This window comes from Lichenostomus cassidix, chromosome 9, assembly GCF_008360975.1.
Source record: "Lichenostomus cassidix isolate B80296 chromosome 9, HeHo_3.0, whole genome shotgun sequence".
In the NCBI taxonomy this organism is placed as follows: Eukaryota; Metazoa; Chordata; class Aves; order Passeriformes; family Meliphagidae; genus Lichenostomus; species Lichenostomus cassidix.
This window is the reverse complement of record NC_139490.1, coordinates 23,661,656-23,685,474: the sequence shown is the minus strand read 5'-3', so window position 1 is coordinate 23,685,474 and position 23,819 is coordinate 23,661,656. Positions and strand designations below refer to the sequence as shown.

The following is a 23,819-nucleotide window of genomic DNA, read 5'->3' as shown; positions in this document are numbered from 1 at the left end:
ATATAGAGGCAATGTCTCCTTTCTTTCTTCCTTTCTTCTTTTTTGTTTTTTGATGAAAGCTTCCCTGAGAGAGTAATTAAAAAGTGCAAGTTTCAGGTGCTAACTGAGAGGATTTAGTTTGAGGAACGAAACGCTTGAATACCCCCATGCTTGGATATCCCCATGCTTACACCCTTCCCACAGAGGCTGTGACGATGGCTTGCCTCGGGCAGGAGCAGCAATGGATGAGCCAAGAGATCCAGCTTATCTCTGGCTCTTCCTAAGACTCCTGGCATCTGGAGTACAATGGTGCAGGATACAGGCGAGTTTTAAGCAGTAAAAAGTCTTGCAGTGCTGCTGTGTGCCATGACTGCTTCCATAATCCATGCTGCTGCTGGGTACTTAACAGACTCCTCAGGGAATGGTCATGGCCTCAGACCTCATGGCCTCAAGGCTCCAGAGATCATGGAGAGTCTGGACAGTGCTGCCATTGATGCACAGGGTGGGATTGTTGTCTGTGCAGGGCCAGGAGCTGGATTGATGATCCCTGTGGGTCCCTTTCAACTCACCATATTCTGTGATTCTGTGGTTTTGTGATTCTCAGATTCTGTGATTCTGTGGTTCTGTGATTCTGGGGACACAGCTCCGTGGTGCCTTCACTGGATGTTTGCCTTGTGTGAGACATGTCCACAACCCTCCTCTGAGCCTTTGAGGGGGGTAGGAGAAGTTCAGCTCTGGCTGGGAGTCCCCAGTTGTATCCAGCCCTGTGGTCACATCCTTACAATCACTCCTTTAACTTGCAGCTATATTTCCCCCGAACTTCCACTGATGATATCTCGCTGCAAGAAGCCTGAGTTTCACCAGCCCCTCAGTGATGTTCCCCCCGGCCCCCAGACATGGCAGCTCTGGAAAAGGGGTCCTGTTGGCAAACTCACATCTGGGATGCACAGCATGCCTGGTGTAAGGGCAGGATGATGGATCCACGGGCAGCTTTGTGCTGTGGCGGGGTTAAGTGCTGAGCATCCTCCCTGCCGAGCAGCACGGAGGAGTTCTGTGCCTCAGCATTTACAAACACGCCCCTGGTGCCTAAATGTGAGGAAATGGATAGTTAAGCACATCATTAATCTTACCCAGCCCCCATAATCAACAATCAATTAATTCTCCTCCGGGCTGAAGAGGTACAGCTTGTGCCGTAGCCTGGGCACAGGCAGAAAGAGCCCCTTCCCACAGGGAAAGCTGAGGCAGAGCCTCATCCTGCACTTGTCCGACTCAGTATCATGGATGCAGACCTTGCCAGCTCTGGGAAGCTCTTGGAGCAGCCCTTAAATTACAGCAAATGTTGCACTGGCCATTAGTGGGGTGATTTATTGCTCCCTCCTGGGCTTGAGCCCTCCATCTGAGCCCTGCACTCAGACTGTGAGTTTGCCATGTGAAGGATTATGGATCCCACCATGGCATTGCAAGGCCTGGGGGTTTGTGCTGTGTTTTGGGTGTGAGGTGCATGGTTCTGCTCACCCAGAAAGAGGGGCAGCAGCTAGAGGGGAGAGCTGCACCCACAGCAGGTTTGAGAGGGAGGAGAAGGCATCCACCTCCCCGAAACTGTGGGAGGCTTTAGGCAAGCACAGTGTAATTACAGGAGAGAAAAGCTAATTGGTAATAATAGCAATTAAGAACCACGTGTCTGCAGATTACAGGAATTTGCGGATAAACGAAGTGATAACGGAAACCTGTGGACACTGGGTTGCAGGGTGCCATGTTCAGGTGTTTTGACAAAGCGTTGCTTGAATTAATTGTAATTAAACATTAACAAACCTCTTCTACCAATCCACCAACATGTCCTCAAGCTTAAAACTGAGGCATGTTCATAGCACTGCAGCCCTCTCATTGTCCTCCCTCCCTCCCTTCCTCCCTTCCTCCTCCATCCTCTTCCATTAAAACAGGTGGCTGTTCCCTGGTACCACTGCCTTCCCCTTCCTGCTCGTCCAAAGAGCCTGGCATGTTTCAAGGGTGTTCTGACACGTCCTCCAACTCTAAAGCTCTTTGCACATCTCGTGCATGCTCGCCCTTCCTGTGGGAGCACAAGGCTGCTGGGACATGGTGGGAGGGCGATGGTGGGAAGGGAAAGGTGAGGAGCTGGAGATGCACTTGAAGCCTTGGTGTCCACTTGTGGCTTTGTCTCCTGCCTTGTGTGTGTGTGTAACTCTGTGCTTCCTTGTGCTGTTATGGGAATAGGGATCAGGATGTGTGTGGATCAGGGAAGGGTCTGCATCCTGCTGCCTTCTGCTCTGGAGCATCCTGAAGGTCCCCATCAAACACGCTGGACTTCATGGTGACCTTAATCTGTCTCGCTTACCTCTGCACAAGGTGGTGGGTTATGGCCCTGAGTGCTTCCTTAAGATGCCACATGCATGGGATGGCTGTGGTAGGCTGTGGAGGACTCAGCAGTCCTCCCATGGTGGGGAAGTGGAAGGGCGGTGGGAGATGGTGGCTGGTTCCTCTGGAATGCCACATCCTCACCCAGCTATCAGGGACATTGGAAAGAGACAGTTCATTGCAACCAGTTGTGTGCCTCAGGCTGGGGGGGGGGAATCTCCTGAATAATAAAATTGTAAAATATTGTTTTGATTTATTCTTTTCTATCATCTATTAATATCTGGAAAGGCTGTGTGAGCAGGAGGCCTTCATGAGTTTTGAATGACAGGTTAAAGGGCTCCAATAAAGATTAGATGGTCCACTATCTCCCAAGGAAATTGCACCAAAGTGGTTACTCCTGCTTGCTCCTATTAATTTCCTCTTCATGGCTGCTAGGAGATGCCTCATATCCTGATGCAGCAGACAGGGGCTAAGAGGCACTTTCCATTATCTCAGTCATCACCGTGTTTATGAGACACATCAGGTGTTTCTCTGCAGAGCTGTGCCTGGGGGGTGACAGCGTCACAGGGGCAGAGCTGGGACCTGAACGGGGCTGGGACCTTCCTGCTGTGAGGCCAGGAGCAGTCTCTCCTGGGCTGGATGGAAGTCTGGTCCCTTGGGTACATGTACCAAAATGCAGATATTCCCTTCTGTGGCCTTTGTGTCTGTCGGATTTTGTTAGATGTCAGGGATGGATGAGCATCCATCCATCAGTGCCCATTGGTGAGGACGGGCGGGGTGGGGCGGAGATGAGAGACCCCATCCCTGTCACTCTATCCTCGCCCTCTCTCTGCAGAGCAGCGAGATGGTTGATTAATGAAACCTCCCCTGTGGCTGATTAAACCCGCACTGTAACTGGAGCATCTCCATTATGAATTAGTTGCCATTTCCCGCTTGAATGAATTCGGAGGCTGGGAAGCTCCAGCCCCAGGCTGTGGGGGATTAACAGGATGGACCCATAACACACTGTCATGGGCGTCACACCAACTTTTTAATTAAATATTTAAATTTTGCATGGAAAAAGAGCTGTGGGACCTGACCCAGGCTGTTGGGGTGGAGGAAAGGGACAGTTCAGATCAGCAGAAAGGGAGCCCTGTCCTGGACCTGCTTGTCCATGTTCCCATGTGTGTTGCTGGGGAAGAGAGTCCCACAGCCCTCTGCCATTCCCCTGCCTGGGTGTGAGCAGTAGGGAGCGAAGCAGCTACTGCAGCCCCCTTGCTCTGCCTGGCTAAATATCATTACCATGTGGTTGCAGTGTTCGTTTGGTGGCTTCAGAAACAATCCATGGCCAACATGGAAAGTTCTGGCTATCCTCGATTCATGGGCAGGTGTTACCCCATTTCACTCTGATACAGGTGTGAAGCTTTTCTGTGTCTCCTCTCCCTCTCTTCCTTTCAGTCTCCTCTCCCTCTTTCTTCTCCTCTCTTCTCTCTTCTATTCTGTTCCCTTCTCTCCCCTTCTCTCTTCCTCTCCCCTCCCCTTCCCTTCCTTTCTGCCCCATTCCAAGGACAGGACCTGCTTTCCCCTGCATCCCGGAATGGCTCAGAGCCCACCCGCTCTGCTCTCTCTTGCAGCCTGCCCCGCAGGGACGTTCAAGGCCAGCCAGGGCGCGGGGCTGTGCCTGCCGTGCCCCCCGAACAGCCGCTCCACCGCCGAGGCCTCTCCGCTCTGCGCCTGCCGCAACGGCTACTACCGGGCAGACTTCGACCCGCCGGCCGCTGCCTGCACCAGTGAGTACGGGTCAGGGCTGGGGGTGCAGGGTCTCGCTCCCGTGCTTCTGGGGCAGCAGCAGGGATGAAGTCTCAATCCATGAGCAGTTTATTTTCTCCCCCCGTCCCGCTGTGGATGGGAGTTGAGAGCGTGGCTGGGTGGGCAGGGTGGAGGGATGGGATTGCCCCGCGTCCTGCCTCGCTGGCAGCCTCTGGAATTTATACATCACCGTGGCAGCGGTGGTGATGGCAGGGAGATAGTCCTCAGGATAAATTAGGATTTAAAGTTATCTGCTCTGGCTGTCTTGTTCATAGTCTTGTAGATGGAGTATTTTTTAATAGGGGGAAGGCTGCAGTAAGCTTTGGTATTCAGCGATGTGTTGCTGCTCAGCTGCCTGCCTGAGCTGCCTGGCATGGCAGCAGTGTCCTCAAGCCTGGCTTTTGGTGGGAAAAGAGCCCAGGAGAGAGTAGAGAGCTGCTGTGCTCTTCAGCCTGCTGGGAGCTCAGGCCTCAACTCCTCCCAGATATGCTTCAGGCCATTATGGAGCTTAAGCACACAGATGCTCCGGACCCTCCATGCTAGGAAGTGCCCAAAGCACACATCAGAAACAATGAAAGGATTTGTGTGTTTTGCTGGATCACCTGAGCTCTCAGACAGGTATTCGGCAGGTTGCACAACTGCAGATATTCTACAGGTCTTTATTATGCCTCGTTACATAACTGATTTACGGCAGTGTTGTGCTATAGGAATACAGGAAAAAATGTCTCTGCTGATTTTTATTTCTCTCATCAGTGCTTGATTTTGCAGTGCTCCAATTTGAGGTGCCAGCTGTTCACCCACAAAGTTTCTCTGTGTCAGAGGAGTAAATAACAATGTGGAGCTGCAGGCACTGCCCTGGACTGGAGTCCTTCCAAGGGCAATTCCTGCTGTTCCTGTGCCCCTGCAGAGGAGGACAGGGGCTGCAATTAAAGTGGGAGGAGTTTGGGGAGGCAGCAGTTTGCCATTGGGGCAGGGAAGAAATACATTTTTATTCCTTTTTCTTGAAAAGATATTATCTGCTTAAGGTATGCAGTGAGGATTTGGGTTAAGGGTCCTGAGACAGATTGCAGATTTTTGGGGGTAACTCACTAATATTGATCCCGTTGAGTCTTTGTGAATCCTCCAGTCTTGTTCTCCTGGGGAATCAAGGTCATACTCCCTGCTTCTGCCCCTGCTGTGGCCCCTGCCACCCTCCTGTAACCCTCTTTGACATCTCCACCACAGGGAAGCTTGGCAGTGGAATGTCTGCGGTGCCTTAGGTCCAGGAAAGCCCATTCCAGCAAGGATGCTGCACTGATAGCTACTCCATGACAGACACATTTATTCCTAAAGAGGATAAGGGTTAAAGGGAATGGAATTCTATTATCTTAATTTTTTTTAAGGCTGTCACTTCTCCAGGCAGTTTAACAAAATCTTTCATCTGCATTTTCCATGGCAGCAGCTCAGAGAGGCTCCCAGAGTGTCTCTGTGCAGGATGACCTCTCCATCCCACCAGCCATGTCACCATGGTGCTGATGAATCCCCTCCTGTCCAGCCCATCCCCGTCCGCTAACAGGGCTGATTTATCCTCAGCCCTAATGATGTTCTCTTGCACACACACATGGAGGGCTCCCCTGGGATGGGTTTCCCCAAGACAGAGTGTGCTTCTCTCTCTTAACCCTTCCTTGCAGGTCAAGTCCTCCATCATTTTTATTGCTCCCTGTGTCATGGCAAAGTCCTTTTTCTTGCTTGGAAGTGCAGTCCCCAGCCCAGTCGGCATGAGGAATTCCTTGCTTCCTTTATTTAATATAATCCAGCAGCTGAATTTTGTGGTTTTGGCTGTGGAGCCATCCTGGCTGACCCCAGATCCTTCCCTGGATCTGTGCAGACATGTGTTTGTATGTCAGTGATGCACTCCTGGATTCCTCCTGAATGGACTGCAGCCCTGATCTGGCAGCACTTGCAATTGGAGCTGCATTCAATTCCCATCCTCCAAAGGATTTGCAATAGCTCCCAGTGGGTTTGATCAATGCAATTTTCATCTCTTGTTCAACATGGGAGCTGCTTGCAAACCATGGAGTGGTGCTGGCTCTCCTCCAGGAGAAATTCCTGGGCTTCCAACTTGAGATATTGAACCCTTAATCACCATTTTTGACTCTGTCTTCTTCTGCTGCTCCTCTGGTTCTTTGTGGTGCTGGCTAAGTGACTTTTCTCTTGCTGGGATAATCTGTTTGAGGTGCTTCTCTGCATGAGCACTGCAGTTATCTCAGCATCTCCTGGTGGGATTAAAATGGGTCCATCTTCACAGATGGATCTGTGTGTGCTCCATGTAGAGGTTTTTTGGAGACTTAATGGATTTGTGGCATGGGAGTCCTCATCTCCATCTGGGAAACCCAGTTGCAGTGCAGGTAGTTGCTGTCACCAGTGGGGAGAGTCTGACCCTGAAGTGAACAAAGCTGTAGACACCAAATCCCTCCTGAGGGAGGAGGTGATGAACAGCACAGCAGACAGAGCCCTGGGGTGTCCTTCTCCATGCTGGAGCCTCCAGAGGAGGGCAAGGACCCGTCTCAATCCCTCTCCTTTCCCACAGGTGTCCCATCTGGCCCCCGCAATGTCATCTCCATCGTCAATGAGACGTCCATCATCCTGGAGTGGCACCCTCCGCGGGAGACGGGCGGCCGGGACGATGTCACCTACAACATCGTGTGCAAGAAGTGCCGCTCGGACCGGCGCGCCTGCTCGCGCTGCGATGACAATGTGGACTTTGTGCCCCGCCAGCTGGGGCTCACCGACACCCGCGTCTTCATCAGCAACCTGTGGGCTCACACCCCCTACACCTTCGAGATCCAGGCGGTCAACGGCGTGTCCAACAAGAGCCCCTTCCCGCAGCAGCACGTCTCCGTCAACATCACCACCAACCAGGCCGGTCAGTCCTGGCGCGATGCCGTGCTGGAGGCTTGGCGGTCCCCCTGCCAGCTGCAGGCTCTGTGTGGATAAAGCTCTGTGTGCCAAAGGAAAAGATCCCAGGGTGGGAGGGTGTGTGGTGGCTGTTGTGCCCCCAGCCCTGGGTGGGGGTAAGGCCAGGAAAAGACTGGGGAAGAGGAATAGGGATTGGGATAGGGAAGGGTTGTCTGTGCCCTGGGCAGGGTGAGAGTTGGCTGGTGGGAGGGATATCCAATACCTGCTTTTATCACGCTCTAGATTGCTTGGGGATGAAATGGCATCCTCACTTTCCCCTTTTTCCCAGCCTGGAGAAGGGAGATGGGGTGAATCCAGCCTTGAAACTCAGTTTGACTTTGTAACAGCATAGAAGGAGCAGCATCCTGGGGCTGAGTCCAGGCTCTGTCTCCTCTGGCACATCCCTCTCCCATCATTTTCCTCTTGTCTCCTTTTCCAGCCTCCCCTGCTCCCTTTGCTCTTCCCAGTCAGCCATCAGGAGCTGAATGAGCAGCTCTGAGTCAAACAGGGGTGTCAGTGGGGTGAGTGTGCAGGGGGAAAGGTGGCAACTGGTCCTGGAGTAGAGGGGATGGAGACCCATGGGCTCTGGGTTTAAAAAGGGGATGGGAATTCCTGCTTTGTGCCAAGTGTGTGGGGCAGGCAGCCTTCACCATCCTGCTCCCTCTGAAGAGCACAGTGGAGAAACTTGGTGTAAATATTTCAGTCTCCTGGCTCCAGGGAATACAAATCTACACTTGTGCTTGGCTGGCATCGCTGTCTGCTGAACCACGTGCAGCCAAACCTGCCTTTTGTTTTCAGGCCGTTTTTTTCTGGGGTGGATTTTTCGGGGGTTTCTTAACTCTTCCCCACCATGGGGAGGTGGGAAAAGCCAGGTCATCTGTCTGTCTGTACCCCAGTGATCCCTCTGTGTCTTGCAAAGGCTGATTACAAACATGGAGATGCTGGGCTGTGGGGTAACCTGATGGAAATCCATCAGGAATATCCAGGGCATTGGTGCTCTCCCTCTAAAATCTTTGGATTTGCAGTGGGTTTTTCCAACCATTTTGCCAGTTCTATCCAAGCTAATGGGAGTTAATGAAACAGCAGTGAAGCTGACTGCTTAATTTTAGCCCATGGGCATCTTCCCAGAGTGGATGTGGAGAGATTTAAAAAATATAATATAGGATTAAATATTCTGGGTAAACAAAGGCAGTGCTGAACTATCCACATCTCCCACTGGAACCATGTGGAATAGGGCTTCTGCCACCTCCAGATTCCCTCCATGGCATGATCCCATGCCCCAAGCTGGTTGCGCTTGGCTCACGTAGTCCCTGGATTCACACAGGGGAGGTGTTTCCCCTGCCCAGCACTGCCTGTGGGCATGGTGAGAAGGAGGAGGAGGAGGATGCAGAGCGCTGGGTAGGGGGCTGATAGTGTAGACAGGACATGCCAGTGCCCCTTTGGGTGTGGAGACACTTGGATACCTTTCTTTTGATAGGATTAAGTGCACAATTAGGGCTGTATTGGCTGGCTCTGCCCCTTAGAAGTATAGCTTGGAGGGCACAAAGCCTTCAGGAAAGGGTCTCCTGACTAATTTAATGGCTCAGTGTCCCTAATGGTGGAAGAGCAATGTTCTTGTTCTCCTGTGAGAAGCACATTTGGGTGCTGAGGATGAGCATCCCCTGAGAGCCCCTAAGAGCAGCTCCAGCTCCTCTGCAGGCAAAGCTGGGCTGGAGTGTCCCTGCCCTGGTTTCCTGTCATTGTCCTGAGGGTGGGCAGATTTGTGCTCCCACACCCCATTCCTGAGAGCATGTGGGGTGGCAGCTGTGGCACAGCTCCCTGGGTGCTGAGTGCTGGCTCTCCAGAGAGGCTGTTACAGCAAAAGGTGTCACACAGGGCTGGAGCCTGTCACCAAGCCTTGGTTTGTCCCTGCTGGGAAGAACTTTGCTCTGTCTGTCCTACCATGGGAGACATCCTTGGAGCGAGCAGTCCCTGGGAGAAGGAGCACCGAGGATTTCTAAGCCCCTAATTAAAAGGAGTAGTTGGTTTAAATAGCAGAATTCCCTGGCTGGCTCACTGCTCTGCTTCCATGTAAAGCTGCTGAGACGCTGCTCTTCCCAGTGCTAATGAGTGAGCTGGTCCCATGGGGAAGCCAACCACAGGCATGGGAGATTTGGGATGCCATGGAGATTCTCCCCCTCCTCAGGGCTGTTTGGCTGTTTTTGCTCTCCCTCCCTGTTAATTTTCCTTCTCTCTCTGCTTCCTCGGCAGCCCCCTCCACCGTGCCCATCATGCACCAGGTGAGTGCCACGATGAGGAGCATCACGCTGTCCTGGCCGCAGCCCGAGCAGCCCAACGGGATCATCCTGGACTACGAGATCCGCTACTACGAGAAGCTGAGCCGCATCTGCACGCCCGACGTCGGCAGCACTGTGGGCTCCAGGCCGGCCCCGGTGAGCCTGGGGGAGCTCTGCCATGGGGGCTGGCCTGGGGGCATGGGGACAGGGGTGGGAGAGAGATGTGACTGCAAATGCTTGAGTTGGAAAGGACCTTAAAGCTTATCTATATGCAACGCCCTGCCGTGGGACACCTGTCACTAGATCAAGGTGCTCTGAGCCCTGTCCAATGTGAGCCGTTCCTTGCCCATGGCAGCATTTTGTCCAGCACATCAGTGCCCATGGCTGCCTTGGCTCTGGTATTTGCCAGGATAAGCAGGAACCTGAGTCATGGGGATGGTATCAGGCAGAGAGAAGGGGGATGGTGAGGAGCAGGGAAGGTTGTGGGGGTTGTCCCTGCCCCAGGTCACTGCGTTCCCCTGGTCCCTAGCAGCTGTCCTGCCCCACAGGGACACGCTCCCAAGCCCTGCGATGAACCATGCCCAGCCCAAGCTGTTCCATCCTTCCTTTGTCTCGCCAGCTCTAATGAATTCCTCTAAGTGTGAATAATTAGATGATCTCACCAGCAGCCTCTCACCAGCAAAGCACTAGGGAACGTGGCAAAAAATGAGAGTGGAGATCCATGAGGTTTCTAGGCAAAGGACCTCTGCCAGCAGAGCTGGGGCTCTCAGCAGAAAGGTGCCATTGAACCTGCTTGAGCAGGGTCTCATAGGGCACATTATGGTGTTTCCTGGAATCACAGGAGGGTTTGGGTTGGAAGGGACCTTAAAGTTCATCCAGTTCCAATCCCTGTGCCATGGGCAGGGACACTGGGTTTCTATAGCTGTGGGATGTTTCTGAAATGCACAGGGGCATCAGTGATTTGAAGAGGGGGAATTTGTTGTTCATAAATTATTTTTGCCCTGGATGATCTTACTGTTTCCTTCTGCTACTCCATGCTCTCTGCTCTGGTGGGACCAGGGGGCTGCCCTGGGAGGCACTTGCTGCAGGGGCCTCTCCAATTCCTTGTGGGTCCTGCTTCATAAAATCATAGAATGTCCTGGGTTGAAGGGACCTTAAAGCTCATCTCATTCAACCCCCTGCCATGGGCAGGGACACCTTCCACTATCCCAGGCTGCTCCAAGTCCCATCAAACCTGGCCTTGAACATTTCCAGGGATGGGGCACCACAGCTTCTCTGGGCACCCTGTGCCAGGGCCTCCCCACCCTCAGAGGGGAGAATTTCTTCACAACATCCAACCCAAACCTACTCTCTGGCAGTGTGAAGCCATTCCCTCTTGTCAGGCCCTTGTATATAGTCCTTCCCCATCTTTCCTGTAGCTCCTTTCAGATACTGGAAGGCCACAATGAGGTCACCCCAAAGCCTTCTCTTTTGCAGGCTGAACAATCCCCATTCTCCCAGCCTTTCTGTGGGATTCTCTGTGTCAGGGATGCTCCTGGAGCAGAGGCAGAAGCAGAGCCTCTCCTTTATCCCCCTGCAGCCAAACCTCATCCCTGCCCTCAGCGGGGCCAGGTGGGCTGCAGTCCCACTGTCCCCCCTGTCCCCTGTCCCCGTGACACTGACGTGGCTCTCTCGGGGTGCCCGCAGGACCACAACGAGTACAACTCGTCGATGGCGCGCAGCCAGACCAACACGGCGCGGCTGGAGGGGCTGCGGCCCGGCATGGTGTACGTGGTGCAGGTGCGCGCGCGCACCGTGGCCGGCTACGGCAAGTACAGCGGCAAGATGTGCTTCCAGACCCTCACCGACGGTGAGTCTGGCGTGCTGGCGTCTGCAGCTTCGTGCTCCGATTGCATTAAAGAGCTTGTTCACAAACCTCTGTCCCAGCGGGCAGCGTGGCAGGAGCTGGGGGTTTACAGAGGTGTCTTGTTAGCCACCAGCGGGAGGAGTGATCTGCTCTCAATCTCCCAGCTCCAGGTGTCCCTCTGCTATTTATTTCTGACTCTGCTGTCTCCAGCTGTGGGGACAGAACCCTCTGGCACTGACCGGGAGTCTGGTATGGTGCAATGGGGTGGGAGGAGGTTTGTAGACCCTTGGGGGTCTGGGATGCTTTCCTGGGATTCTCAGAGTCCCTCTGAGCCATCAGGGCAAAGCTGGAAGGGTCAGACCCATCACTGAAAGCTGATTTCCTATGCCGAGGGGGTGTGTTGGACCAGCTCATGGCCTTCATGGCTTCTTCTGGCCCCTGCCCTTCCCTGTATCCACAAACACTGGATTCCTTTAGAAACTACTAACTCATGGGAGGGTTTTCCATTAATCCCAGCTTCAGGACTAATCCAGAAGTTGGTGAGTGAAGCAGGTCCTCCTACCCCTGGGGCAGCCTCTTCCCTGTTGCTGCTGGCATGGTTCCTTCTCTGCTTAGGTGACACCCATACCTCCCAGCCTCACTGCCTGCCTTTCCTAAAGCTTTTCATCTTTCCTAAAGCTTTTTTTCTTCCCTAAAACGGGTCACCCCGTGCTTGCATTCATGTCAAGTACCAGCTGGGGTGGGAAGAGGAAAACCATGCCAGGCGACCAAAGGGAAGGAAATGGTAATAAACCCCCCTCCAGTGCCTCAAATATTCAGGATTAGAGAAGCGAGAAGAAAAATCCTGCCTCAAATAAGCAATTAATTGAAATTTAATAAGAATGGATTGTGTAGGTTATTAAATAATAATTGATTGTTAGATGAGAATTTCTCAGGATTTAAGCAGCATGCAAAAGATAAATCTAGTTGCCAGTAATTAACTGCAGAGTAGAAAAACACAGATAAAAGGGTTCTAAATGCTTTCTTTTGGATGAGTTTTATTTTAACCCTTGCATGTGGATGCTGGCACAGCCTGGCAGACCACACTGGGGCGATTGGAGAGAGGGGTGTTTCTGGAATGCTACAGAAGCCCCAGGAGTGATGGGATATGCTGGATACTGCTTGTTGAGAGTTCCCACACCACTGATGGGGCAGGGGGAAAATGGGGGAGGGCACATGGAGGGTCCAAGTAGTTTTCTTGGGGTTTCCAAAAGCAAGGCATGTCCAGTCCTCCCAGTGCCACCTTGGCTTACACCTCAGCCCGGTGCTGAAGGATGCAGCAGGTGGCTGAGGGGACACGGGGTTCTGAGGGATGCAGGGGGTTGGAAGGGTGCTCCGTGGGGAAGGAAGGCTGTGGGTGTCATAGCTTGACAAAAGGACTTGTGTCATATTGAGAGGTTAAAACCTACAAGCAAATCTGCAGAGAAGGTTCAGGGTTCTCCTCAGCCTCACTCTCAGAGTTCACCATTGTGTGTTGGACTCTCTGATGTCTGAGCTGGGTGAAGTTCTGGCACAGCATCCCCTGGCTGGCTTGGTTATTAATGGTGTCTTTTCCTCCTTTCCTGCAAAATTCTCACAGGAATTTTGTCTGTGAGACCCCACGTTAAAATTGGTCAAAGCGGCCAACAGGTTTAAATCACAGAATCTCAAAAAGGTTTGGGTTGGAAGGGACCCTGAAGCCCATCTCATTCCAACCCCCTGACATGTGCAGAGACACCTTCCAGTAGATCAGGTTTCCCAATAAATAAATGTACTGAAGAAATGCCAGAGGCATGGACAAAACCATGTGAGCTTCATCTCTTTGGGAAACTGGGCCCACACATATTGGTTTGACGTTATTCCCCTGATCTTCTCTTCCCTGTCTTTAAGCCAAAGATGTGAGCCAAGCATGACAGTCCTACCCAGTGCAACATGGCACTGGCTCCTCACCTGCCTCAGCTGAGCCTCCTGCCTGGATCCCCCCTGTCCCACCACCATGGGAGAGCTCCTGTGGAATCAGAGGGGGCATGCTGGGATCCCATCCCAAAGGCTGCTCTCACTCCATGAGCCTGCCAGGGAGGATTGACCTCATCCCTCTTCTCTCGCAGACGATTACAAGTCGGAGCTGAGAGAGCAGCTGCCTTTGATCGCGGGGTCTGCAGCGGCCGGCGTGGTCTTCATCGTCTCCCTGGTGGCCATTTCCATCGTCTGCAGCAGGTGGGTCCCTGTGGGATCAGTGTCCCTGGAGGTGGTAAGATGGAGAATAGGGGTAGGAGGGGTGGGACAGGGGACCCATGTGGCCAGAGAGAGCAGCACGATGCCACTGCTCACAGAGTGCTGCTGGCAGGGGAGCCGTTTAGGGCCACCAGCAGCTGCTGATCCCTGAAGCCTGGCTGTTCTCTCCTGTTTTCCCAGGAAGCGCGCCTACAGCAAGGAGGCAGTGTACAGTGACAAACTACAGCACTACAGCACTGGCAGAGGTGAGCAGGGAAAGCGGGAAAAGCACTTAGGGGAGTCGCTCCCAAACCTGCACCCAGCATGTGCCCCACTCCTCCACTTCCAAGGGGGACCATGGGATGAGGGGAGCCCCCATGGCAGATGGAGAGGACCATGGGGTGGGAGTGGAGATGTCCACAATTGTGTGTTGGGCATGGAAGGTTGCAGTGGTGCAGCACTGTGGGTGGGAAAAGAAGAGTTAGAGGAGGGATTTGGGGAATGGTGATGGATTTGTGGGGATGTCAGGGGCAGGGGGGATGTAGGGGACGATGGATGGGGAGAGGGTGCTGTGAAGACTCCCAGAGGAGTAAAGGACTGAGGAGGTGGTGTTCAGGGGAGGATGAGCTCCTGGTCTCCTGACACAGGCTCTGCCTGGGCCTGGATTGGTGCTGGGCTTTTAGAGGTATTCTGGATTTTGGGAGCTAGGGTATGGGTGCTGATGGCATTGCTGCTATCCTGGCTGCATAGCTGATGCTTGCCCTATACCCTGCTCTGGGAAGGATGTGCAGCCAGTGACTGGGACTGTTAACTGGCTCTGGGTGGCTGATCCCCTTGGCAAACAATTAGGAGAGCCTGAACTTTTCCTAGGAGACCTCTGGCTGGTGGAGCTGTGCACCAGAATTAATGCTAGGTGTATTTGTGTGTAATATCTGCTCTGGTGCCCCTCCAGCAGCCACCACTGCAAATGAGAATAAAGCAGCAAAGCAGCAACTTTGGGGGGCAGGATTTGCCTGGTGTCTTCAGGCTCTGTACCCCATCCCTGTGGGATCCCATTTATGCTCTCCTAGAGATGCTTCCCAGGTGCAATTTGCTACCTTGTGGGAAGAACCATCTCTGGGTCCTGGCTGCCTGCTTGGGGGAAAGGGGTTTGGGATGTGGGGGTGGAGGAAGGATGGGTGGGGAGGGTGGAAGCAGGATGGGTGAGCAGAGGGGAGGGATGGAGATGGAGCAATCGGCCTGGCAGAGAAAAACAGGAGGGCTGAGAGGGATTGGAGACAGGCAGGAGAGCCCAGCCAAGCCAGCAAAGCACACTGGATCTCTTTAGACCTTCTTGGCATCACAGTGAACCCTCCCAACATGGTAGCAGCACTGTGGGGAGCCCTAAACCTCCCGGCAAACAATAACCTCATTTCCAAACATCACCAGGTGATCCTGAAATAAAACGGACCAGTGCTTTTCCTCCCTCTTTCCTCCATGTTTCTGCACTGCCAGGGGGCAGGGGAAGATTTATTCATTATTCAATGCCTGAGAGATAAACCCATGTCAGGCTGCAGGCAGACTGATTTTTCACATTTTCCCCATTTTGAAGCATTCCCCACCCCACGTGCATCCCTAGCTGGCCCCAAGCACCCCAAAATCCAGGATGCTCAAACTAGGTAGGGAAGCAGAGAAGCATGTGCCCATCCTGGGTTTCTGAGCCTGGGGGCTGTGAGGATTGGTGTCAGAAATCTGGGTGCCAGCGATACCCCGTCAAGGTTAGTGAGCCTCCAGGCACTCCATCAGTGCAGAGGCTGGAGCAAAACAGGTGGGAAATTTGTGGTGAGCAACTAATGGAGTAATGAGAGCATCCTCTGGAACAAATCACCATGTGTTCAGTGGTACGGCAATTACAGCCTCCCAGCACAGCTCTGCCATCCCCCAGCAGCCCCCCCGGGATCATCTGCTGCTGGCAGAGTGCTCCCAGTGGGTTTTGGGGTGAGATGGAGTCTCTCAGGGTGTAATTTTTCATGGTTTATCCCTTCCACTGCTTCACTGGGAGCTTTGGGATTGGGGAAATAGGGAAACGCCCTGTTGAAGCACCAGCAACTTAGCAGGAAGGGCTTTTTGCTGTCCCCATGATATTTATTGCCAAGGAAAAATGATGTGAGAAGGAACTGGATGCTGAAGTCAGAGTTGTGGTGCAGAGTGTTTCAACTTTTGAAGAGTGATAGAAAATATGCCATTGTCTGCAGTAGTGAAAAATGGCCTAATCCAGTTTTCAGGAATCTTGGGATGATTTTAATCTCACAAAGATCTTTGCAGGCAGGCTCACCACAGGTGCCTTTGGTGGTGAGCTGCAGTACCTGGAATTGCACCCAGCTTTTGGTGGTGTGACGATGATGAGCTGGGGGCTGAGGTTGGCAAAGATGAGGAATGGGCTTAGGTACTCAATTGCACTCATTTGGATGGGATAAGGATGAGGGGGGAGCTGACCCTGGTGATCACTGAGCCTATGGACAGACCCTGGGGCACATCATAGGGTGTTTGAAAACCAACCTGTGTTGACAGTGGACAGGAAACTTGGGCATTGTTTTCTCCTCTATTTTTTCAATATTTTGATCAGTGAGCCAGTCTCCGTTACGATCCTGTAAATCCCTTTGTAATCCTGGCTGGAGCATCAGCTGCTCTTGTAAAAAAATTTATGGGGCAGTTAAAGTGCATGAGACAGAGCCATAAAGGGATTTATGAACTGGGAGATGCACAGATGGCTTCATTGCAGCCTTCCCTGCCTCCAAGGTGCAGAGCTTTTGCCCCAAAGGCCACTTTTGGGGGTGAGGATGCTCCTGCCTGGTTCCTCCAGAGTCCTTGATACTCCACAAGCAGCTCTCCCTCGGTGGCTGTTTAGCACCAGCAGTGCCCACTGCAAGGCTTTCATGCCTCCTCCTGAATTATTTCACAGCTGGGAGCTGATTTAGATTCCTGGTGCAGAGGTGATGCTGTGGTCCATGCATCCATCTGCATGCTGACTCTGGAAGGACTTTGGGAGCACCAGTGTGACAGGATCATGGCCTTGAAAGGTCCTGAACAGTGTAATTGAGTGCTGTTAATCCCTGTAAGGGTGAGGTGCCTTGGGGAGAGTACCAGGCAGGGACGTCCCTCCTGATCTCCTCCAGACATGACCTTCAGGGGCTGTTACACCATCTATGGTCCCCTTTTTGGGTGAGAAAGGGCACAGGAAGCTGAACCCCCCAGGGGGAACCTACAGCCCATTGTAGGTCCCTTTTGGGTGGTGGGACAGCACCAGTGCCCCGCTGAGCCCTTGGGATGGCTGTGACCACACTCTGCCCTGCAGCCGTGCCCCCCAGCAGCTCTGCAAGCCCCTGGCATCCAAACCTGACATCTGCAACCCCGTTTAGGGAATTTGGGGACCGCTTTTGGCTTTTTCCCCCTTGGAAAAAGGGCAAGAGCCCACTTCCTGCGTGTCCCTGCAGTGCGGCCAGATCCTGCTGCCGCACCTTGCCCTGGGCTAGGGAACACACGCCTGTCCTGGTGTCTGGCCAAGCCATATTTCATGGATCCATCCAGGTTGTTGGTTATAATTGCTGCACTCTGTCAATTTAGTAGCCGCCACAAAGCCATCAGAGACCTTTTTGGGTAAATAAATATTTTTTCACTAACGTGTGGAGCTTCATAAAGCCTTCACCATAAAGCCAGCACGCTGTAGTTCAGGTCTGTAACTGCTCCCATCGCTGGGGAGGAGGAAGAGAAAGGATAATGGCAGAGGACCAGAGGGCAGAGAGGGAGAGGAGGGGGTGCAGGGGAGAGTTGGGTGGATTGGTGGCCCAAAGAGGATGATAAGGGTCTCTGGAGGTGTGGTGCAGGTTAGCACAGTGATAGCAGCCACTTGGTGGAGAGTGTGAGGACAGGAGGGTCTCCAGGTCTCGGCCATGGTACAACTGCTTTTGGTTTTCCAGGCTGCCCAAAACTGTGGGGATGCCCCAACCTGGCATTGTTCAAGGCCAGGTTGGATGGGGCTTGGAGCAAACTGGTTTAGGGAAGGTGTCCCTGCTCATGGGGTACGGTACGGGATGAACTTTATGATCCTTCCAACCCAAACCATTCTATTAATTCTGTTTCTGTAATTCTCTCATTTTTGCTGTTCCTGTCTCCCCTGTAACAAGGGTCTCCAGGGATGAAGATCTACATCGACCCCTTCACCTATGAGGACCCCAACGAAGCTGTCCGAGAGTTCGCCAAGGAGATCGATGTGTCCTTTGTGAAGATTGAAGAAGTCATTGGGGCAGGTGGGTCTCTCTGTCTCCTGCTACCCATCCTTCCCTGCCCTCTCCTGTGTGGCCAGGCATCCACCTGGAGCAGCTCTGTGGGGGAGCATACAGGGTCCTTCACCTGGAAGCCTTGAGACATCAAGCTCATGGGTTGGTGATGGGTTAGGGTGGACACAAGGTTGTTTTATGCTCTCAGAGTTCTCTGAGGTAGGAAGGGCTCCAGGAATGTATTCATTTGGCTGACCACAGGGCCTCGTGGGATTTCCCATGGGGCTTTTGCATGAGATAACAAGAAAAGCCAAATCTTACTGTAGTCTGTGCCATATTTCCATACATATGTACATGAACACGTGTGTGTGTGTGTGTGTGTGTGTGTGTGTGATCTGTGCTGTTTTATTGCCATTTTAAAATAACTGTGTCATACTCAGAGAGGAGAAAGTGTGAAGCCGGGGAGGGGAAGCTGTGAGGAAGCAATGAGTCAGTTTGGTCAGGATCAAGATCAGCAATGTATCACCTGCCCTTTGCTGCTCATCAAGGCAAAGTGGCTGCAAACATGGATTAAATGTAATCCCTCTACAGGCAAATTTTGCTTTGGTGAAGTGAAAGCTCTCCTGCTTTCTCAGTATTTTAAATCAGAGAACAGCAATGTAAACAGCCCAATTATTTCCCACCCCAAGATAAGTGATGTGCAGAAAGGCAGTCAAGATTATCAATGCCAACAGCTGATATTTGAGGTAGTCCTTAAATGTTGATGTGCTTTCCCTGCAAATCCTCCTTGTGGGGGTTTGCACAATCAGCTGCAACCTCTGTCTGTGTCGATGGTGGGCTCTTGGGAGAAGGTTGCAAACCTGAACACGTCTCCAGCAGCAGACATTGGCCCTTTTAAGGAGGATAGGTGGGCAGATTTGTAGAGTAGAGCGGTGTTGAAATGTGAACTGGCTGCCATTTCTCAGCTGGGCAAAGAGTCCTTGCTCTTTGCAATGTTTCATGTGGAGGAGGAGGAGGTAGCTCTGGTGGTGGTTGATCAAAGGCTGGACTCAGTGATCTTGGAGCTCTGATGTAACGGGGTGCAGGAGGGCTGCAGGGGCCGGCAGCCCCCCAGAACGAGGTCCCTGGGGCGCATATCTCCACCATGTCCGGGCCAGGTGGCCCCCGGGGTCTGCTCAGCATGGCGTGGGTCTCCGAGCCACAGAAATTCAGCAGGAAACGCAGTGAGACGAAGGAATGAACTGGACCCATCTCGTTTCTGCCAGAGAGGTTTATTAGGGGTTCTTAGGTGGGGGGTTGTGGGGACAGGAAAGGGGGAGGAAAGCAAGGGGTAGGAGCAGGGGCTAGCAGCTTGGAGATGGGACCTTGAACTGATGAAGGCATTGGCTTATAAGGGAAAGGAAGGGGGCGGGGCTGGCTCCCCCAGAGCCAGTCCCAGGAGGTCTGAAGGCAAGACAGGCATAGGGAAGCCACTAATAGATTTCGGATACAGCAGGGTGCATATTTCAAAATGAACCAATAACATACAGAGCAGGGGAACAAGGGAAAAAGCTACATGAAAATCTGGAAATCACGTTGCTACAGAGCTCTTTTCCAACCTAAATGATTCCATCTTGCACTCCCAGGGGAGTTTGGAGAGGTGTATAAAGGGCGCCTGAAGTTGCCGGGCAAGCGGGAGATCTACGTGGCCATCAAGACGCTCAAGGCTGGGTACTCGGAGAAGCAGCGCCGGGATTTCCTGAGCGAGGCCAGCATCATGGGGCAGTTCGACCACCCCAACATCATTCGCCTCGAAGGGGTGGTCACCAAAAGCCGACCGGTCATGATCATCACGGAGTTCATGGAGAATGGCGCCTTGGACTCGTTCCTGCGGGTAAGGCGAGGTGGGGCCACGCGGACTGTGGGGTTTGGGAATGAGATATTGGTGTCCTGTTTGCAAATCCCAGGCTGTTTGCTTAGCTTGGGAGCTGGTTGCAGTGTGCCGTGCATCCCTCAAATGTGTGTTTTGGGGTGGTTATCTCTGCTTTAATCAGGCAGGGCAGCTGGATAGTCCTCTGAGGAGGTGCAGCATCCTCCTGCAGCGGGTTGGGCTAAGTGGCCCTGGTCCCAAACTCACCCCAGTGCCTGCTCTTTCTGGTCACAGCAAAATGATGGGCAGTTCACAGTGATCCAGCTGGTGGGAATGCTCAGAGGGATTGCTGCTGGGATGAAATACCTGGCAGAGATGAATTACGTGCACCGAGATCTGGCTGCCAGGAACATCCTGGTCAACAGCAACCTGGTGTGCAAAGTGTCTGACTTTGGCCTCTCGCGCTACCTGCAGGACGATACGTCTGACCCCACGTACACCAGCTCCTTGGTAGGTACCTCCTGCAGGATTGTATCCTGCCCAGCATTCCCTGTGTCCTACACCTGCTGAACCTGGGATAAGGGTGCTGATGTACACCCTGGCATGGGTGGGACCACCTCATGAGTGTTCCCACTCTATAGATTTGTGCTCCAGAGATTCTGGCTGTGGTTTCCACAAATCATCCTCTTTTCCCTCCTTTCTCTTCCTTCTTTTTATGAGTTTTCTACCTCCCTCCTCCCTAAGCACCTTTCTGCCTTCTGCAGTTTCCAGATAAGCCTCTTCCCTCTCCTCTGTGGAGGAAGGGTGCACGGAGGAGTCCCTGGAGTGACAGGAAGGGGAGGCAGGGAGATCACAGCAACTCCTGGCAGCACAGCGATGGTGTTTTAACTCCCCTTCCCCCAGCGCTCCAGGTCTGGTCTGCTTTTCCCTGCTGGAAACTTGTTCCAGGCATAAATTAAAGAAACAAGTCTAACGGGAGCTCTGCCATTCCCCAGCCACCCTTCTCCTCCTTAATTAACTCATTCATAGGTAACGGCAGCTCCGCTCTCCCCCTGCTCCTGGCTACCCCAGGGGACCCCCAGCTCCCCACCATTGCCATTGTCCTGCTTGTGGGCCCCTGAGAGGTGTTAAGGATGATCAGAGGGGAAAGGGAAAAGCAACTCGTTGGCCTCATCTCATGGATTAATCAGAAGAGTGTGTGGTGGGTGCTGGCACGAGGCAGCACCAGCTCCTGCCGGAGCAGTTCCTCGGGCTGCTGAGCTGTGCCCAGGTGCCAGGGCTGGCTCCAGCTGCCAAAATGGGAAAGCCAGGGACATGCCTTTAAGGTTGACTCAGTGTTTTGGCCCAGTTGCAGCCCCTCACTGTCCCTGTCCTGCTCAATGGGATGTTCCTGTCCCGCTGGACCTGCCCCACTCCCTGCACAGACCCTTCCTGCAGACAGCAGCCTTTGAGCAGACACACAGCTTTTATTTTTCCTTCAAAGACCCCAGCAGTAGCTGCTGAGACAAGGCATGAATTAGTCTTTTCCCCACCTTCAGAGATAAAAAGAGATTATCTCATCTGTGTTTTTATTTAATTTAGGCCATAATAGATCTCCCCGGCAGCTGGGAAGTGATGCTGTGCCTGCGATTGCATCACTCTGCCTCCCACAGCAGGTTTTTTGCTCTGGGGAAAAGGCAGGAAAAACAACCTAGCAGTTAATTTCTCCATTTGTAGTTATTCAAATCAAAATTTTTGCCATTCATCCTTCAAGAGAGGCTGACGCGTCCTCGGAAAGACTATGGAAAATGATTGTGCTAAACGATTTACAATGCAGTCCTGCCCCCAGAAAATTCCCGTGCGTGTCTGTGGTTTTCCTTATCCCTTGGCTGTTTTTGTGGTTATTTTATGGAGCTTTCCCAGGAAGCAGTCCCTCTGTGCATGCTGCCCCTCCTCACATCCCTCAGCATGGCCTTTGGCCATGGGACCTGCCCTGGCTTGAGGAGGTGGTTTGAGATGGTGAGCCTGATTTTGGGCTTTTGGGAGAAATTAGGAGCTCTGCCAAACGCACTTTCCTATGCCAGTGCTTTCCATTGGATTTTAAAGGTGTTTTGCTTTTTGCCTTCCACATCAAAAGTGGGGCTTGAAGGACCTTCTAGCAGCTGTAGGAGCCCAGATGAATCCATAGAGGATGCTTTTAGTTCAACCATGTTTCCATTGAAGGCCAAGGGACAGAGATGCCTGTGGCTCCTTGCCTGTGACAAGCACTAGCCCAGTCCTGCTTAGCCTTGTCACCCAGTGGCTCCCTGGGAAGGGACCTGGGGACAGGCCACTGATGTGCTGGGTGCTGCAGGGCAGCCAGAGTGGGTTGGTGTCACTCAGTGGGGTAAATTCTTGGAGAAACCCATTGTTTTGTTCAGCTAAGCCCTTTTAGGCAGGTACAAGATACATTAACGGAATTGTTTTTGGCTTCTGCCTTCTTGTCCCAGCGGGTGCCACCTGCCCAGTCCTTGGTGGGGTCCCCAGGGACCCATGGTTTGGATGTATGGGATGGCCCCAACCCTAGCTCATGGGCACCCAGGCTCCTCTGCCAAGAGAGTTTCTCAGCTGCAGTCCCTTTTTCTGCAGGGGGGGAAGATCCCTGTCAGGTGGACAGCGCCGGAGGCCATTGCCTACCGCAAGTTCACCTCGGCCAGCGATGTCTGGAGCTACGGCATCGTCATGTGGGAGGTGATGTCGTTCGGGGAGAGGCCCTACTGGGACATGTCCAACCAAGATGTAAGCACTGGGGGTCATCCATTCTGCTCTGGGGCTGGGGGGGTCCTCATTCCCTCATTCTCGAAAGAAATCCCTGCCTGGAGGGCTCTCTGCTCCTTCCTGGAGCCTCGGGAGCACTCGGTTTGGAGATGAAAAAGGCTGGTGAGCGAGAGGATGCAAGGAAGGAAATTGGGAAGAAAAGCCAGTGGGCTGGTAATTGGACTTCAGCAAGCTGCAGGGCCTTTGAAAATGTTCAGAGGGTTTATGAGCGGGGAAGGAGCTTTGGAAGTGTGACTGCTGTACTCCGGCGAGATCCGCGAGATAATGAGTGGCAGCTCTCCGCTGGGAGGAACTGCAGCCGCAGAGCATCAGAGCGGAGATTAACCTCGGAGAGCTCCCGGCTCCTCCCGCTCCCTTGGCTGCTGATCAGCCGGGCTGGCCGTGCCTTCCCGGCTGCCTGCAGCCCCTCTGCCTGCACACGCAGCTCAGGGAGCCCTCTGAGTCCCTCATCTGCTTCCCCCTAACTCATCCGTCCTCATCCATCCTCAGGTCATCAACGCCATCGAGCAGGACTACCGGCTCCCGCCGCCCATGGACTGCCCGGCCGCCCTGCACCAGCTGATGCTGGACTGCTGGCAGAAGGACCGCAACACGCGCCCGCGCTTCACCGAGATCGTCAACACCCTGGACAAAATGATCCGCAACCCGGCAAGCCTCAAAACTGTGGCGACCATCACCGCTGTGTGAGTGCCGGGCACGGGGATGCTCCCTGTCACTGCCCCACGCTGTGGGGAGAGGCTCCCTGAGCGGCTCGAGAATTCATAAATCCTTAGGCAGGGGTGGGGGGGTTCTGTCTTTGCTCTGCCTGACAGTCAGACAAAGAACATGCAGTTTTCAGCCAAGCAACAGCAATAATTCTTTGCTATTGATTCTTTATGGTGTGTGCCCATTTGGGTGCGGTGGCTGCTCTGCTGACACCTCACCCCTGTGGCTCCTACAGGTGGAATACAATGTGTGGGCTCGAAAAGCACTGCTTAGCATAGTGGTATTCCCAGGGGATGGGCTTTCCTCATTGCCTTCCTTGGGTGTGTGCTGGGCAGGGAGCACAGGGATGCTGGGGGTGGATTGGGGACTGTGTCCCTGTGCTGGCCAGGTTCAGGCAGGGCAGCCCTTCGGTGCCAGCCAGGCTTGTCCCCAGCGGTGTGTCCTGTTTCAGGCCTTCTCAGCCCCTCCTTGACCGCTCCATCCCCGACTTCACTGCCTTTACCTCAGTAGATGACTGGCTGAGTGCTGTGAAGATGAGCCAGTACCGGGACAGCTTCTTGACCGCTGGCTTCACCTCCCTGCAGCTGGTGGCCCAGATGACATCCGAGTGAGTTGGTCAGGCAAGAGCTGCCTGAAAGTGGGGTGCTGCCCAGGTGGGGAAGTGGGGAGATCAGTTCAAGGCAAAGGACAGGTGTGAGCATCCCTCACACTGGTCACCTGGAGTCTGGAGGTGGCCACATTTGCCATCTGGGGGTCAATGTGTGGATGTCTCCCTGCTCTCA

General features: G+C 53.3%; 1 protein-coding gene across 3 annotated transcripts in view; it reads left to right on the top strand.

Moving 5' to 3' along the window:
* EPHB1 (EPH receptor B1) overlaps nt 1-23,819 on the top strand; it is a 78,800-nt gene that overhangs the window by 44,721 nt on the left and 10,260 nt on the right. For 2 of the 3 annotated variants that reach the window (XM_085069948.1, XM_085069949.1), the window contains exons 4-16: nt 3,966-4,121; nt 6,710-7,045; nt 9,328-9,509; nt 11,040-11,202; nt 13,326-13,434; nt 13,633-13,697; nt 17,595-17,717; nt 19,313-19,560; nt 19,831-20,046; nt 20,301-20,447; nt 22,144-22,293; nt 22,822-23,015; nt 23,489-23,644. In XM_085069948.1, the coding sequence (XP_084926074.1) occupies nt 3,966-4,121; nt 6,710-7,045; nt 9,328-9,509; nt 11,040-11,202; nt 13,326-13,434; nt 13,633-13,697; nt 17,595-17,717; nt 19,313-19,560; nt 19,831-20,046; nt 20,301-20,447; nt 22,144-22,293; nt 22,822-23,015; nt 23,489-23,644 (2,245 nt within the window). The remainder of the gene's footprint in view (nt 1-3,965; nt 4,122-6,709; nt 7,046-9,327; nt 9,510-11,039; nt 11,203-13,325; nt 13,435-13,632; nt 13,698-17,594; nt 17,718-19,312; nt 19,561-19,830; nt 20,047-20,300; nt 20,448-22,143; nt 22,294-22,821; nt 23,016-23,488; nt 23,645-23,819) is intronic. The other variant, XM_085069950.1, reaches the window with a different exon arrangement.